Source organism: Mustela nivalis (genome assembly GCF_964662115.1).
Source record: "Mustela nivalis genome assembly, chromosome: 9".
NCBI lineage: Eukaryota > Metazoa > Chordata > Mammalia > Carnivora > Mustelidae > Mustela > Mustela nivalis.
Window position 1 is genome coordinate 75,872,659 of NC_139028.1, and position 18,086 is coordinate 75,890,744.

General features: G+C 37.1%; 1 protein-coding gene across 2 annotated transcripts in view; it reads left to right on the forward strand.

The window, feature by feature from the left end:
• Positions 1-18,086, forward strand: part of PDE3B (phosphodiesterase 3B) — a 179,334-nt gene that overhangs the window by 119,519 nt on the left and 41,729 nt on the right. For both annotated transcript variants that reach the window (XM_082683140.1, XM_082683141.1), the window contains exons 3-5: positions 3,252-3,500; positions 5,982-6,124; positions 12,920-13,026. In XM_082683140.1, coding sequence (XP_082539266.1) covers positions 3,252-3,500; positions 5,982-6,124; positions 12,920-13,026 — 499 coding nt within the window. The remainder of the gene's footprint in view (positions 1-3,251; positions 3,501-5,981; positions 6,125-12,919; positions 13,027-18,086) is intronic.

Genomic DNA, 18,086 nt, shown 5'->3' on the forward strand with positions numbered 1-18,086 from the left:
GTACAACAAGATTAGTATTTCATGCCTGTTAACATAGCATCATTTTGCAGCCCATGGAGTAAGGAATAATTTTGACTTCCAAGTCTCATTATTTAAGAAAGACATTTTGTAAAGCTGTTCCTGCCCCCAGATAGTGATTCCTTGGTTGGATCTGGGCAAAGAAAATTGAAAACCTTCTGAAAAGGATTCACAATTCAAGAGGTCGAAATACAAGCATTAACAGAGTTTGAGAGAAGTTGATTCCCACCTTTGTGGATGACTTTGAGGGGCTCGAGATTTAAGTGAAGAAAGTAACTACACGTGTGGTAGAAACAGCAAGAGAGGTACACTTAGAAGTGGGGTCTGAGGATGACTGAATGGCTGCCGTCTCGTGGTAAAATCTGAACGTAGGAAGGGTTGCTTCTTACGAAGGAACAAAGGAAAGTGGTTTCAGGAGATAGAATCTGCTCCTGAAGATGCTGTGAGGACTGTTGAAATGACGACAAAGGATTTAGGATATAATATAAACTTGATAAAGCAGTCGCAGGTTTTGAGAGGATTGAATCCGAGTTTAAAAAGTTCTCCTGTGCGTAAAATGCTATCAGACAGCATCACAAGCAACAGAGAAACTGTGAAAGGAAGAGTCAGCCGAATGCAGCTAACTTCATTTATTTTAAGAAATTGACACAGCCCACCCAACCCTTAGCAACCGCCACCTTGATTGGATCAGTCTGCAGCCATCAGCATCACATTCGAGACCCTCCACTAGCAAAAAGATGACGACTTGCTGAAAACTCAGATGATCGTTAGCATTTTTTAGCAATAAAGTATTTTTTTTAGAGGCAGGGAGAGAGTGGAGGGGAAGGGCAGAGAGAGAGAGAGAGAGAGAGAGAGAAATTCCTAAGCAGGCTCCACAGTGGGTGTGCAGCCTGACATGGGGCTCGATCTCACAACCCTGAGATCATGACCTGAGCCGAAATCAAGAGTCAGATACTTAACTGACTGAGCCACCCCGGTGGCTAAATGAAGTTTTTTTTAAATTAAGGTATGTTGGGGCACCTGGATGGCTCAGTTGTTAAACTGCTGCCTTTGGCTCAGGTCATGATCCCAGAGGGGCTCCCTGCTCTTCGGGAGGCTTGCTTCTCCCTCTCCCACTCCCCTGCTTGTGTTCCTTCTCTTGCTGTGTCTCTCTCTGTCAAATAAATAAATAAAATCTTAAAAAAAAATTAAGGTATATACATTATTTTTTTAAGACATAATGCCATTGCACACATAATAGACTACAGTATATTGTAAACATAACTTTTATATGCACTAGGAAACCAGAGAATTTATTTGACTTACTTTATTGCACTGTTTGCTCTATTGCAGTGGTCTGGAACCAAACCTGCAACATTTCTGAGGTAGATCTGTAAAAGTTAAAAAAAGAAAGAAATGAAAACTTTGGAACTCAAAAATACAGTAACAGAAATGAAAAATTTGCTGAATGGGTTTAGGAGAGTGGGACGAGAGAGGATGGAATTTGTGAGCTTGAGGATAGAGCAACAGAATTTACTTGATTTGAACAACAGAGAGGAAATAGATGGAAACAATATAACAGGGATGTATTGGACAATAACAAAAGGTCCAAAATTTGTATCAGTGTCTGAGAAGGAGAGAGCGAGTTTAAAAGATTATTTGAAAAAACAGTGGCTGAAAACATGCCCAGATTTTGCACACACACAAAAAATAAAGTAATCCTACAAATTTGAGAAGCTGAGTGAATCCCAAATATGAAAACCCCTAATAAATCTGCAAGCCATGTCATATTTAAACATTTGAAAACTAAAGACCAAAGATAATAACTTAAAAGCAACTAGAGAGAAATGACACATGATCTATAGAGGAACACCAGCTTGAATATCAACAGATTTCTCATTTGGAGGTGGGAAAACAGATGCTATTATAGTACAATTTGTGGAGGTAAAGACTTAACCAACATACAGGAGGGCAGTTTTATAGTAATGAACAAATTGTAACTTGTTCATTTACTGTGGTTCAGCAATTCAGTTTTATGGGAAGCTATTTGTTTGAAGTATGCTTAATTATCTATAGTGACATATATAGCGAAGTATTTATTTACAAAGATTAGCAATAGCTGGGCTATCCTCTAGTAAAAGGGAATGTTTTCAAATAAAAGCTAAGACGAAATAATACTTTACAAGAAAAAAAAAAAATCCCCAAAGAGCAAAGACATTATTTAGCTAATTATTGTTCTAACTTTCATAACATTTCTTAGTTCTGAAATGTGTTGAGGATACTTAATAAACAGTTTTATGGTGAATTCATTAAATACATTTGATAATTAAGAATTTTAGATAACTCAAATGTAGGTTTAAGGTACAATAAAAGCAACAAAAGTGCATTTAATTCACTGTTGATTATCCATGTGCTCATTTCTATGGGTAATTGAGTTGAACATCAAATATACGTATTTTCAAGAAGTAAAAATCATACCATGTGTATACATCAATGAAATATTTATTCTAAATTTTAAAAATATCTTTCCTGGAGCGCCTGGGTGGCTCAGTGGGTTAAAGCCTCTGCCTTCAGCTCAGGTCATGATCTCAGGGTCCTGGGATCGAGCCCCGCAATGGGCTCTCTGCTCAGCAGGGAGCCTGCTTCTTCCTCTCTCTGCCTGCCTCTCTGCCTACTTGTGGTCTCTGTCAAATAAATAAATAAAATCTTAAAAAAAAAAAAAAAAAGCTTTCCTGTCTACTCTTTAAGGCCAAGTGTGACGTTACCACTTCCATGAAGTTGTTGGTGAACATTCAGTTCAAAGTTAATCACTATCTCCTTCAAACTTTGACACCTTTTCCCCTGTATTTTTATCTTCTTATTTTCCATAATATTGATGGTTATGCTGTGGTTTATTGCACTTTAAATATATTCCCTCGTGTTTTACATGTATTCTCAGACTAGTCTCATGTCAGCCCTTAATGAGGTGGTGGTTGTAATCTCCATTTTACTGTAAAGAAAGTAAAAGGTTCAGATGTTAAATAACTTGCTCAAAATCACACAATTAGGGTTCAATTGTGGATTTCAGATGCCGAGGTCTTTGCACCAGAGTCTTGTCCCTACACTTGGCTGCCTCGGAAATGTATAAGGTTACCTGAAAGAACCGCTGTGGGTGTACCTTGTATATGTACATAGATTTAAAATACAGTGTTTCTTAAATGTTAGAGCGTTTTCATACAAATCTGTTAATACTACTTTTTTCTTTTCTTTCCTAGAATTCTGGAGGTGGAAGTGGAGTTGATCTTTCCGTGCTAAATGAGGCTCGCAATATGGTGTCAGATCTTCTGGTGGATCCAACCCTTCCCCCACAAGTTATCTCCTCCCTGCGGAGCATCAGTAGCTTGATGGGTGCTTTCTCAGGTTCCTGCAGGCCAAAGATTAACCCTCTCACACCATTTCCTGGATTTTACCCCTGCTCAGAAGTAGAGGACCCAACTGAGAAAGGAGAACGAAAACTTCACAAGGTCAAGATCCAGTAATCAGCCAGCCCTAATTACCACATTTAATATTTTCAAATTAAAACTGCTCCTTTATAGCTCAGATAAAATACAGTTTCAAGGACCAGCTTTTCTGTACAGTATTTTGAGCTGCTTGGGACTTTGGGGGTGGTTGTAAATATCAAATCATTTTAAATGAGTGTTCAGCTTTTATTCTAAATAACTTTGTAGAACCAGCAGTTAAAATTTCATCAGCACAACTATTTATCATTATTGTTATTGTTTTTAAATACAAAACAACACAAATTTAAGTCCAGGCTTGTATAACAAACTAGTGGTCCTGTCATGTCATTAATCTGTTGTATGATTTAGAATCCAGGAATATTCTTATTGAACCACAAAGAATTGATCATTATAATATTTGTTTTATGAATTACATAGCCTTATTTTAAACTTTCACTTTTTTTTTGATCTCTGTTTTGCCCCCTTTACACACACTAGAGATTGGTCTAGCCTAATAGACATAGATTTTTCCATAATTAAATATGGAGTTATTATTTTTTTTTAATATCAGTGCTTTCAAAACAGGATTTTCTTTAAGAAATAATAAATACTATTCTAAGTAGGTTTACATTATGCTTGTTCAGAGTGCAATTAAAATTGCTTTATTTGACTAATCAATATCTTTATCAATAACAAATAATAAACTTAATAAGAACATTTTAAAGATTATTCTAGATTTATTTATTCTACAGGTAAAGAAATCAATCAAGAGAAGATAAAATTCAAATCAGTTAATTTTGTTCCTTGTAATGATGTATATAGAACTTTAAAAAAGTTAAATATCATTTTGAAAGGATTTTGATCAGTTAATTTCATTGTGTTCGTAGCATTAGGATGTAGAAATGTTGAAAAATTAAGTCCAATTAGGGCTAAAGTTTGATAATTACTGATCACAAATCTAGACAACAGGTGATTATGTGATGCTTTTATTTATAAGAAATATATACAGTAGCACTTGCCTTATTCTAAATCCAATTAACAATGGTACTTAGTTAGGCATTCTTTTTAGCACTCTGCGTGTGAGAGAAATAGGTTAATCACAAGTATCTAAAAGTGACAGTAATAAATTCATCAACAAAATAATGCTAATATATTCTTGAGTTAGTTTTCACTTGGTAAGTTGTTCTTTGTATTTTCTATTGACATTTGATGTTTTCAATAGGTTTTTTTCTCTTTTCAATTGCAGTATACTTGACACAAAAATAGTAATTCTTAAAAATCTTAATCAGAAAAATCTTACTATTATCACTATTATGTTTGTCACTATGTTTACTGTGTTTAAAAAAAGTGTACTGGTACATTTTAGAAACATTTTAAGCAATATCAATGAAACAGTATGCCTAAGTGCCTCATTTCCTGAACATTCTAGTTAATCAGGCTTGTTTTTGGTACTGGAATCTACTGATAGGAGTAGTCCTAGAAGAATCAGGAAGTAAGCCTTATTTCTTTTCTTTGTGTTCTTTAAATTTCTTTCTTGAATTTCACATTGAATTTGTCTCTGCTTTTGGGAAAGAATAGAAAAAGCCTGATACTACTCAAGAAAAGAACAATAGCCATTTATGAAAAGATAATTAGTAAGGAAAGGGGAGTCATAAGAGATAATTTAATGTAAATGTCTTATGTATGTGTTAAGAGACTGTATGGACCTAAATTATTGCCAGAAAGGATTATGTTCCACAAAGGACGTTTTCACTGTGAGTCTAACTCACTATGAACCTTTACAAAATCGACATGCTTGGGAAACTTAAACATAGGAGATATTTATCTCTGAGATGGTTTCAGTGTTTGCTAGTGGGGGAAATTCAGAAGAAGTCAAGACTGTTTTATGTAAATCTCAGTAAAACACCTATTCAGTGGTTAAAAAAAATAAATAAATAAAAAAGAAGACATTGGTTAATCGATATTTGGACCAGTTTAGAATATTTTTAAAAATTAAGGTAAAATATTAATGCTAATGGTGTTCTGAGTTTAATTGCTAATTGGAAAGATAGCTCTGAATCTTTCAGTTTCTCCAGGTTAACCCTATGTACATTAGCCTTATACTGAAAATAAAAAAGGTTTAGTATATAGGTCTTATAGTCCCTGATCCTAAGCTTGAAGTCTGTAGTTGATTTTCAGGGTAAATCTTTCATATTAGCCTTTGAAACTATAAAGTATTTATTTCTCATGAAATGAGGGAGTAAAGTGTATAAAAGAATAAAGATCTTGTTAAATTGTAGGGAGTTCAGAAATCATTTTTTGGTGGGAGGAACACTAAATAGAACAACAGTGTAGAATGTGAAATTTGGAGTCAATATGAGGTATTTTCAGAGTAAAATGTTTTATTTCTCTTGTACATGTTAAAGATAGACTTTGTATTGATATTTTCACATGTTGTCTTTACGAATACATGTACAGCGTAACTGAAGGGGTGACAGTCTTAACCATTGTTAAATTATTCAACAGGGACTAAACAGTAGGAATGGCTTACCAGCTCCACAGCTGAGGAGGAGCTCTGCAACCTCAGGTCTGCCTCCCGCAGAACAGCCTTCTTCAAGGTGGGAACGCAGTAATGGCAAGAGGCCACACCAAGACTTTGGCATTTCAAGGTAAGGTCCCCCGTCTTTTAAAGAAACTTGTGTCAAGTACATCCATTTTGTCTCTGTTGAATGAAGTCTGAAATAGCTAAAAGCAGAAAGGAACAAGTTGAAGTACTTTAGACGTAGGACAGCGTGGGTCGTAATAAGGTGTGATAGAGAGACTGATTCTTAAAAGGAAGCTAACCTACCTTCTCCAGAAAATGAAGTACATTGGGTACAAGGCCTGCTGAGGCCTTAAGAAGTCAGGGAGGCAGTTTAAGGAGGATAGGGTCAATCTAGGACAGGGCAATGGGAAAGCTTAAAATCAGTATCAGTGGCCAGTATGGAGGCAATCCTACCCATCTAGTGCGCTGTGTTGGAAGATGGGTTAACAGAGTACTGACTAGTCAGTTAGACGAGGAGCAGCATTCTCAGGGCTCATATTCCAAGGCAGCAAAACTCTTCCAAACGCTGCTCTTGCTGGAGGACTGAGACGACTCATACATTCTGTAGTCACTTGAGGATCGCCTTGGAACTGACCTGTGCTAATCCTGCACATGAAAGGCATCAGCAACTGGGAAAATGCAGGGCCTGGAATTTTCTGAATGTAAATATACCCATATACCCTCATCGCAAAGGATTCAGTGCTTTGTTTTTTAATAGCCAGGAAACATAGTGATCTCCTGTGCGAGTTACCAACTTCTCTTTGTCACTCATCTGACTGTGTTAACAGACTTGGAAGTAGTTTAAACTTTCTGTTAAACCACTATTGTTACTGGGCACGTGTGTACTTCATGAGCTCGAGCTGTGTAGTTGCACATTTGAAACAGCAGATGGCAGGATTGGATCATATGGATTTGTCTGTTAACCGTTAAGTATTAAGGTTTATATAGGAAATAGGATCAAATAATTATAATGTTCCAGATTCTTGTGTGATTTTTTAATTTGAATTTTTTATAATATATTCAAGTAGATGAAAACCTTTTTTTAATAAAAGAAAAATTGAGTGAAATGGTATATAAAATAGGAAAAGATTGATGTATAAAAAGTATAGTCCCAGGAATGCAGAGCTTGCTGAGGACCTAAACATGACAGTTATGGGTTTTGGGGGGCTTTTTTGGTTTTTGTTTTTTAATGGAAGCAGGGTATGGGGAAGTCAGCAATGATAGGAACTGAAAATATGATGTATTTCTTAACCATAGGAAGTATCATCTTGAGAATACTGTTTGGTTTAAAAAAGAATGATGAAAACGATTGCTTTTTAATCTTTCAAAAATCACACTGATGTAAAAGCAGTACACTTGAAGTTAAAGAAACACTTGATACAGTGAGTAAAGGTCACTTTTATCCTGCTGGTTTAAGATGATTGATGTTAAAATAGAACACAGTCCAAAGAAAATTAACTCTGAGGAATGTTCATTTAAAAGTAAATTGTTTACAGATTTGATATCATTACTTAGCTCTCATTAAAACAAAGTCATATGCTTCAAAAGATTTAGAAACTTGGAGAATAAAGTAATTCATGGTATTATGCAACATCTCCTTGAAAGAGGTAAGGCTAGAAGTAATTCTTTTAGAAGCTGTAGCTTCTCAGTAATAAGTTTCTAAGTGTACTTTGGGTAAGGAGTGTATGAAGCATTTACAACCACTATCCCTTTTGAAACTCAAGTTTCTAGGTCAGTGCCGTCCAATAGAAATTTCTGTGACGGGGAAAAAAAAAAAAGGAAGAAATTTCTGAGACGATGGGAATGTTTTCTTTCCGCACTGTCCAGTAGCCCCTCGCTACGTGTGGCTATTGATGACTTGAAGTGTGTCTGGTATGTTTAAGGAACCAAATTTAAATTTCATTTAATTAATTTAACTAAAATGCAAAGGGCCACATAGGACTGTCATCGAGACCTGTGTGGCAACCATATTAGACAGCACAGCTGCAGATCTTTCATGTATGGTAGTGTTTGCTGCAGGAACCTTTAGGCTTAGTAGTTTTAACCAGAGAGACTTATGAATCTGGAATCATGAGGCATTCATCTTGACTTGATCAGAGTACCCCAAAACGGAGGTCACGTGCCCTGCATTTTTGCATCTTGCTTTGAAGGCAGCCCTAGATTCTGATGATAGCTTCTCTGACTGTGATTTAAATGACCCTGACTGTGTTTTCGACACGGTTCCAGTAGTGAACCTCTCAGTCCCTGACGCTCTGACCGAAACGAAATTTCTCATCCCTCCAGGCGCTTTTTCATGTTACTGTTTTTCTGCCCTTATTTTCTGTCACACTGGTGCTACCCTCTAGTTTTGTGGTTGCTTTAAAAAATGGATTTAGCTAGAAAACTTGGTGTTACCTTGCGTCCTGGTATCTTATCCTCTAGGTACCGGTTGTCGGGTCTGTGTCTGCGTCTCATTTCCTCTCTGCTCCCTTTTCTCCTTTATCACTTTGCTGACACTGTTTCGTGCTTTCTTGACTCCTCACCTGGGCGGCTTTCCTCTCGATTGGCCTTTCCATTTCTCATATCCTTCACCGCCTGATCCATCTCCCAGCCTCCCACCACAAATCTTCCTTAAACAAAACCTTGATGACACAGTGTTACTAGTCAGTAAGTTTTTGGACCCTTTATCAATGCCTCTAGAATAGTACCTAAATTCCTGGCCTGGGAGTTGAAACCCTGTTACTCCCTCCTGACAAAGCTGCACCCTTACTTGGAATGATTAAACAAACTAGAAGACATGAACAGTCTTGCAAAGAATGAGAAAAGAAAAAAAAAAATGACTTGGAAAGCTCTCTAGGTGAAAACAGCAGTGACTGAGTTAAACCCTTCCTTGAACTTTTTCTGATAATTTGGTTTTAGTTTAACTCATTTGAAAATTAAGCTGACATATAGTTTCCAGCCCACCTTGTTTGAGTGAAGAGTGATATAGGATTTAATCTTGCTTTTCTTCAAGCTTTGTCTGGAGAAAAAAGCCAAGTGTTATAAATCTTAGGATAGCTAAGATAAAAGGAATCTAAAGGAAGAAAAACCACAAGTAAGAAGAGTTATACTATTTGAATAGCCACTGTATTACCCACCTGAAGAGTTTAATTACTCTTCATCTCATACAGAATTTGAAATTTTAATAAAGAGGGCCATTGCTTTACAACACCAAAATACATCAGTCTTTCCCTATTTATCTGAAACTCCAGTCAAGTTTAACTATTTGCTTTTCCCTCTAGTTATCTGCTTCTATGCATCCTGTTCCCCCCCATAACCCCCCCCCCCCACCCCCATCATAGTTGTTCTCTCTCCCTGGACCAGGTCTTCTCACTTTAAGACTAACACCCTGCTTTCCACCTCCCTTGGTTTCCAAGGAGAAGTGCTCTGTTTCACCTCTGAATCTCCTTAACACCTTTTCTTTGCCTCTTTTATGGCACTTTCACTTTCTACCCTGTGTTAGTCATTAATGCTCTTCTGAGGCCTGCTCAATGACTGTGATGAGTTTGATTGCATTAAAATGGATCTTTGAGGATAAACAGCTGCTGAACAAATGTCCTGCAGGGGGTATGGTGTCCATATTAGATTATGATAGTGGATGCTTTTTGCGGACGTTTCAGATGAAGGTTCTCTGGTGAAGAAGTTCCAGGAAATGTGGGATAATGCTTTCTTGGGTTAGCTGACAATTAAATTACCCATCTCTGAATTTTCAGGGTTAGTAGCTATGGTTAAAAAATGGCTAAACTTGTATCCTGGGACTGACTGCTGGGACCCATCCCTCCCTATGGACAAACAGAGCATGTATTTAGAGCTCAAAGCTCACTTCCTCGGAACAGACTTTCCCTGGGGAAAAATAGGCAAGTCTTCATTTTCTAAAACTGCCTAGGCTTTCACCTGTGTAGGCTTTTCACCCCTACACTGAAGAGACTTGCCTTTAACCTGTTCCTCAGTTCATCCTTCATCTCTATAAATGCTCTGTAATTCAGTCTAAAAATTTGGTAGGAACTATGTTCCCTAAATAATGTACTAGGGAACCAGCTTCTCAATTCCGTGTCTCATAATTTACTAGAGATTGATACTATTGCCTGGACCCTCTTTGTACTGCTGAGATTCAAGAGGGCTAATGGTGTCATCTCACTCAGTTTCTCGAGAGAGTAGCTCTGTGAATCTAGGCATCGGATAGCCAACACGTTTGCACAGCTTCTCACACATGCCCACAACCACACAAGATGATCCAGACCTTATCAAGGTCATTTGTGTTGGTTGCCTAAAAGTCAGACTCTTAACACATGGCTTAATTCTGTGACCATAACTTTTGACAGTCTCTTGTAATGATTCCCAAATCTGACTTCAGTCATTCTCTTACGAACTGTTAATAAACCTTGAGGTTCCTGTCCTTTTTGTCATCTGCCTTCTTCAGTGTTGTTTTAGATAATCTCATTGGAGTGTACATCTATCTGGTTGTAGGCCAGGAATTAATGAGACAATTCTACAACTCAACTGAAAAACCTGTAATTTGACCTGTACCTCTCAATTCTCAACAGCTAACTGAATGTATAGTATACTTAATTATTAGAAAAGCTTGAATCAAAGTAGGAGACTGTGGAGCAATGCAGTGTGTTTGTTTTGAAAAGGAGAAGTCCTTTCTCTGTTTTGAATGTTAATCAGGGAGTAAACTAAGAGTACACAGATTTATGTTTGAGTATACCCCTGAGTGGTATTCTTGCTGTGCCTTCCCAGTCTTCCCCGACTTGACATATGAGCAGGGAGTACTCTGATACAAAGAATGATTGAGCTTGAGCAGAGACATGAGTTTATTGGGTGGTATTATTTGCATATTGCCTCTTTTTGTGACATCATCAAATTATCATTACTACTGGCTTGAGAAAAAAAAATACGATAGACTCTAAAAGTTAGATGTTAAAAGTTCATACCTCACGCTTTGCATAGTGGCAGTATCGTAGCCAATGAGGTTTATCTGAGGCGCACTTATGGCTAATTGAAAAGTTCTTACCTCTTGGAGGGAAGGTGGATGAGGGGATGGGGCAATTGGGTGATGGGCATTAGGGGAGCACTGGGTGTTACATGCAAGTGATGAATCACTAAATTCTACCCCTGATACCAAAAACAAACAAACAAAAAAGTCCCTACCTCTAAATCTCTAATTTTACAGATTGAGAAACACAGAGCTAGAATCAGAATTGTTTCATGGAAGGTGCGGGCAAGGCCTTTTAAAAACAGGTAGAAAGTAAATGCTTTCTCCTGTTAGAGTGAAAAGAAATTAGAGGTTGAATTTTAGATCTGCCGCTCTGAGTTTTAGCTGTGTGAAAGGGGAGACATCACTTAGCCTCTTGAAGCCTTACCTGTTAAATAGACCAAAAAAGATAAAAGTATGTAAACTACCTAAAACAGTGAATGTTACATAATAGATCCTTGAAATAGTGCTGCTGTTACAGTTTTTGTTAGTGTCAAGAAGGAAGTTTTAAGGGTTGCTAACTGGTTTTACATGCCTTCTCTTTTTGTAATACAGAATTTTTTGCTCCTGTAGGATTATAGAACAAACCACATTTCTAGAAAAATGTCCAAGGAGACCCTCAAAGCAAGAATTAATGAAAGAAAAAAAGCCCACTCGCCCAAATCTGGGGAGCAAAAATGATTTGTTCTGTAGGAAATTGAGACTAGGAACCTAAAGAGAAGATCATTTGCTTATTCCACAAGTATCTGTTGAACATCTCGATTGGGCACTGTGCTGTTTCCACCAGGAATTTAGAGAGATGTGTTAAAGCCCCAAAGAAAATGACAAAATAATAAGGGAAAATTATCGTAACCAGTGAAATTATAATATGCTATGTGTAAATGTAATAGAGACATGAACAAAAACCTTTTAGGTCACAGAGAAAATAGGCCTTCCTTGAGTCATGGGGTATGGAAGTACAGAAAAGATGAAGCAGTTGGAGAAGAGCTTATTGAGATATTAGCCTCCACTAAAAAACAGTGAAAAGTAGAGAATCTGGATTTGTCCTTGAGCCTGTGGCAAAGTGTCCCCATGAGGAGTCGACAGAGGAAAAAAGCCTAGTGAATATCGAAGAAAAGGTAAAATTTATGGTGTACTTGCTACATGCTTGGTTTTGGAAATCTTCCAAATATGTAATCTTAAATTGCATTTTACGTATCACATTGCTGTAGTGTGTGATTGCCTACCTGTGTTTAATTTCTTTGTAAGAGCTCTAAAACCTACAATAAATATTTCAGTTAGAGGAAATGGCGGTAGTTAATGGATAATCAATAGTTGTGAAGAGAGGGAGCAGGAAATAGTGAAAACTGTATGTATTAGGCCAGTGATTCTCAGTGAGGTCCTGAGACCCCCCCAGTGTTAGCATCACCTAAGAACTTATTAGAAATGCAGATTACTGGCCCTGCCCAGACCTCCTGAACCAGAAATCCTGGGGATAGAACTAGCGATTTATGTTCTAAGAAGTGCTCCAGGTGGTATTGATAACCTGCTTTGTACCAGTGTTCAGCAAATTACAGCTTTCGGGCCTAATGTGGTCCATTACTGTTTGTTTGTTTGTTTGTTTGTTTAAATTACATTGAAACACAATCATATTTATTTGTTTATTAGTATTTTGTGACTGCTTGTATGCTACAATGGCAGGGTCGAATAAGTGCCAGGCTGAAAGTTTCTACTACTTGGTTCTTTACAGAGAGCATTTCTGGCCCCTGCTTTAGGCTTTAAGCACTAGATAGATGTCTAAACTCCGATTGTATAAGCAGATGTTTCCTAGTTGAACTGAAGATCATGAATAAAAAAGAGGAAATTTCCCATGTTTAAAATTTTTAATCTGTTATCTTTCCCTTTTAGTCAAGGATCCTATCTAAATGGGCCTTTTAGTTCAAATCTACTGACAATCCCGAAGCAAAGGTCATCTTCTGTATCCCTAACTCACCATATGGGTCTAAGAAGAGCTGGTAAGAAACCATTCTTTATGATTTAAATTGGGGAGAGGTCTCCAAGTGTATGGTAGTACACAATTTTTTCATTATACATTTAGAGCTAATTTTGAATACCATTTTATACGTCGTAAATTAACATGACTAAGTGATTTGGATTGACTGTTAGTTGACCATTGCTCATTTTTCACAACACTTTATGAACATCCACTATGTACCAGGCATTTGGTTAGGCACTAGGGATTCAGGAATAAAATACACAACTACTTAACCAAGTTGAAGATCCAGATTCACATATTCAGAACAAGGGAAAATTCTATGGCAAGGGTATTCTTTCGCAGTGTGGCAATTACAGAGAGAGAAAAAAAAATCTTGCTGTGAGAGTGGAAAAAACCTAATAATATCCTAGTAAGTCATTCTAATAGAATTTTTCCCATGTATTTACTTATTTATTTAAGGTATAATTGACATATAACAGTATATTAGTTTCGGTGTACAACAGTGATTTGATATTTGTGTGTATTGCCAAATGATCACTCCAGTGAGTGTAGTTAACATCTGTCACCATACATAGTCACAGTTTTTTTTCCCTGTGATAACTAAGCTCTGCTCTACTAGCACTTTTCAAATATACAATCCAGTATTATTAACTGTAGTCATCATGCTGTACATTACATCCCCTTGATTTATTTTATAACTATAAATTTGTTCCTTTTGACTTGCTTGACCCTTTTCACCACTCCTACTAATTAAGGAATTTTCTTTAATTCAAAAGATTATAGAACACTTCAAAATATTTTAGATGAAAGATACAAATACAACATAGCAGTAACAGAACAACACTGATACCTACTTTTAAAGTACATTATGTCTGGCATTAGGGGCAATGGAATATACATACAGTTACAAAATTCTTTTATATGTAGTGTTTGGCATACAGCAAAAACCAATAAAACATGAAGAGGCAGGAACGTGTGATTGATAAGAAAAACTGACACTAGAAAGAGACCTATGTACAATATTGATGTTAGATTTAACAAAGTCTTTAAAATAATGATGGTTTAAAAGAAATAGAAGGGGAGATGGACAAAAATGGTTGGATAATTTTAACATAGAACTAGAACACATAGAAAAGAACTAGAACTGGGAAATGCAGTTGATTAAATTAAAAGCTTCTAGGGTGGTTTGAGAACAAATTGGCCATGACAGAAAAGGGTAGTGAACTTGAAGACAGAAAAATAGAAAATATCCAAACTGAAACAAAGAGAGGGGGAAAAAATATAGATAATAGTATGGCTTCTGGTTCTGCATGTTAAGGAGCCCAGAAGCCATCATTCTGTCCTAACAAGTAAAAAGCTGAACACACTGAAAAATCAACTCTTCTAGGATCTGTGAGAGAGATGAGGACACAGGGCAACTGGTCCCACTAAGAATGGAGCCACAGGCAAATACAGGAAGTAATGACTTACTGGAGCAGAGATGCACAAGGGGAAACTTGGAGCTACTGCCTAGAATCAGTGCTGGGGTAGGGAAGCCTGAATCGTGGTTGGCAATTTGCTGGAGGATAACTCTGAGAATTAAAAACCCCAGGGAGGCCCAGACATAAGGAGCTCCCCCACCCCCCAAGTTTGTGAGATTCACCTCTGGGAGCTTGACAGATTTCCTCAGAAATAGCGGAGGGGGACCTAGGTGGCTTAATGGGTTAAGCCTTTGCTCAGGCCTGGCATCAGGCTCTCTGCTTGACGGGGAGCCTGCTTCCCCCTTTCTCTCTCTGCCTGCCTCTCTGCCTACTTGTGATCTCTCTCTCTGTCAAATAAATAAATGAAATCTTAAAAAAAAAAAAAAAAGGAAATAAATAAATAAATAGCGGAGAAAATGCTTTCATCAGGGGTCAAGGAAAAGGAACCATGCTTAAATACACAAGAGCACTTTCCTCTTCTTAACAAGGCTGCCCTCAGGAGAAACTAGTTAACCAGAACCTTATGGGCTGAGGATTTATCAGAGCCTAACTAACCGGTGGGAAGGGAAATACTCAACTTCGGTTAGCTCTAGTCATCCTCCCACCAAAGGGAGAGGCAAAAACAAAACAAAACCAAAACACACAAACCAAAAAACAACCTGAGAAACACTTGTGAAGTTTGTAGTCCTGCGCACAGTCTCACTGAAAGACTTGAGATCTAATCACAGGATGTATAACACTTCTCCCCTCATACCTCACACCATTGCTAAAGGCCTATTTACAGCAGTTTCTTTTACCTGGTACATCATGTCTGGCTATCTATAAAAAATTGCAAGGCATACCAAAAGGTAAAAAACACCAAAAGGTAAAAATCCAAATACAATTTGGACAGAGCAAGCTATCAGAATCAGATAGGGATGTTGGAATTTTCAGACTGGGAACTTAAGTATGATAAATATGGCAAGGGCTCTATTGGGTTAAGTAGATAATATACAAGAATGGATGGGCAAATGGATGGCCAATGTAAGCAGAGAGGTGGAAATCCTAAAATAATAAAACAAAAATGAATACTCACAATCTAAAACACTATAGCAGAAATGCCTTCAGTGGGCTCATGAGCAGGCTGGACACAGCTGATGAAAGAATCTCTGAGCTTGAGGATATGTCAACAGAAATCTTCAAAACTGAAAAACAAAGACTGAAAAACTGAACAGAATATCCAAGGACTGTGGACAACTACAGAAGGAATACCAGAAAAAGAAAACAAGAAGGAACAGAATAAATATTTTGAGACAGTAATGACTGAGAATTTTCTCAAATTAATATCAGACACCAAACTGTAGATCCAGGAAGCTCACGGAGGAACACCAAACAGGATAAATATCAAAAGAATAATACCTGGTATATTGTTTTCAAATTACAGAAAATCAAAGATAAAAAATCTTTAAAGAAGCTGGGGGTGAGGGGAAACAACTTACCTATAGAGGAACAAAAGTAATTATTAAACTTACCTTCATAAGCCATTCAAATGGAGTGAGACATTTTTAGTATTGGGGAGGAGGGGACAACACCAACTTAGAATTCTGTACCCTTTGCAAGGCTTCCTCAGACAAAAATTGAGGGAATTTGTTGCCAGTAAACCTGACAAACAAATATTAAAAGAAATTGTTTAAAGAGAAGAAGAGTAATACAGATTAGAAACTCAGATCTCCAAAAAGGAGGAAAGAAACCTACTTTAAAAATAAAGACACATAAAGATTAAAAGTAATGGATGGAGAAAAATAGACCATGCTAACCCTAATGAAAAGAAAGCTGGTGAAGCTGTATTAATTTCAGCCTAGACAGACTTCTAAGAGAGAAAGTTATCAGAGATAAAGAAGTTATTAACATAATAGAAGATGTTAATAGTCTTTACCATATATGAGCCTAAGTAACAGAACAACACTTAAGAGACATACTGGGCCAAATTAACAGTATAATGTATGTATAAACGAAGTCCCAAAGAGGATGAGAGAGACAATAGGGCAGAATAATTTTCCAAAATAATAGAGGAATTAAAAATTCCTAAAACTCCATGAACCCTAAGAAGAAAAGGAAAATCATAGGTTGGAATTTCAGCCAAGCCTCCAAATTATAACACAACAAGGAAAAAATCTCAAAAGCAACCAGATAGAAAAGGTTATTTTCCAGGGAACAACAGTAATATTGACAGATTTTACAATAGCGGTTATGAACTCAAAGGACAGTAGAATGATATATTTAAAGTATTGAAAAAACATGGGGCGCCTGGGTGGCTCAGTGGGTTAAGCCGCTGCCTTTGGCTCAGGTCATGATCTCAGGGTCCTGGGATTGAGGCCCGCATCCGGCTCTCTGCTCAGCAGGGAGACTGCTTCCCTCTCTCTCTCTCTGCCTGCCTCTCAGTGTACTTGTGATTTCTCTCTGTCAAATAAATAAATAAAATCTTAAAAAAAAATAAATAAAAAAATAAAGTATTGAAAAAACAAACAAAGAAGGCCAACCTGGAATTCTTTACCCTTTGAAAATATCATTTAAAAATAAAAGTGAAATATTTTTTTCATACTGACAAAAGCTGATAGAATTTATTGCTGGTAGACCTGTACTACTAAGATTCAGCAAAGGGAGTAAATTAGGTAGGAGGAAAATGACCCTGATTACAGCATATAATGGCTGGAACGAATGCAAAGCCCTAGTAAGTCTGAACATTTGGGTGAATATTGATTAAAAAACACAATAACTTCCTCATAGCATACATAATATATGGAGAAGTCAAATACGTGGTAACAATGACATATAAAGGGTGAAAGAGGGGGAAATGGATTTAAACTTGTAAAAGCAGTAAAAAATATAAATTGGAAGGAAAGTAAAACTTCAAAGATGCACATTGTATCTTTGTACTTCAAAGATGCACATTGTATCCAGAGTGGCAATTAAAAGAATGAGAGAGGGTGCCTGGGTGGCTCAGTGGGTTAAGCCGCTGCCTTCGGCTCAGGTCATGATCTCAGGGTCCTGGGATCGAGTCCCGCATCGGGCTCTCTGCTCAGCGGGGAGCCTGCTTCCTCCTCTCTCTCTGCCTGCCTCTTTCCCTACTTGTGATCTCTGTCAAATAAATAAATAAATAAAAATTAAAAAAAAAAAAAAGAATGAGAGAAAAAAATACTGGGTGCTACATGCAATGTTAATGAATTGTTGAACACTACATCAAAAACTAATGATATGGGGTGCCTGGGTGGCTCAGTGGGTTAAGCCGCTGCCTTCAGCTCAGGTCATGATCTCAGGGTCCTGGGATGGAGTCCCGCTTCGGACTCTCTGCTCAGCAGGGAGCCTGCTTCCTCCTCTCTCTCTGCCTGCCTCTCTGCCTACTTGTGATCTGTCTCTGTCAAATCAATAAATAAAATCTTAAAAAAAAAAAACCAATGATGTACTGAATGTTGGCTAACTGAAGAATAAGGTATAAGTAAAAAATGAATATAGGAGGCATGATTTAAAAAAAAAACAAAAACAAAAACAAAAATAATCCAGAAGAATCTAAGAAAAGATAAAAGACATAAAGGAGAAACAACTAGATTGAAAACTGTATCACATAAACTTAACAGTTGTT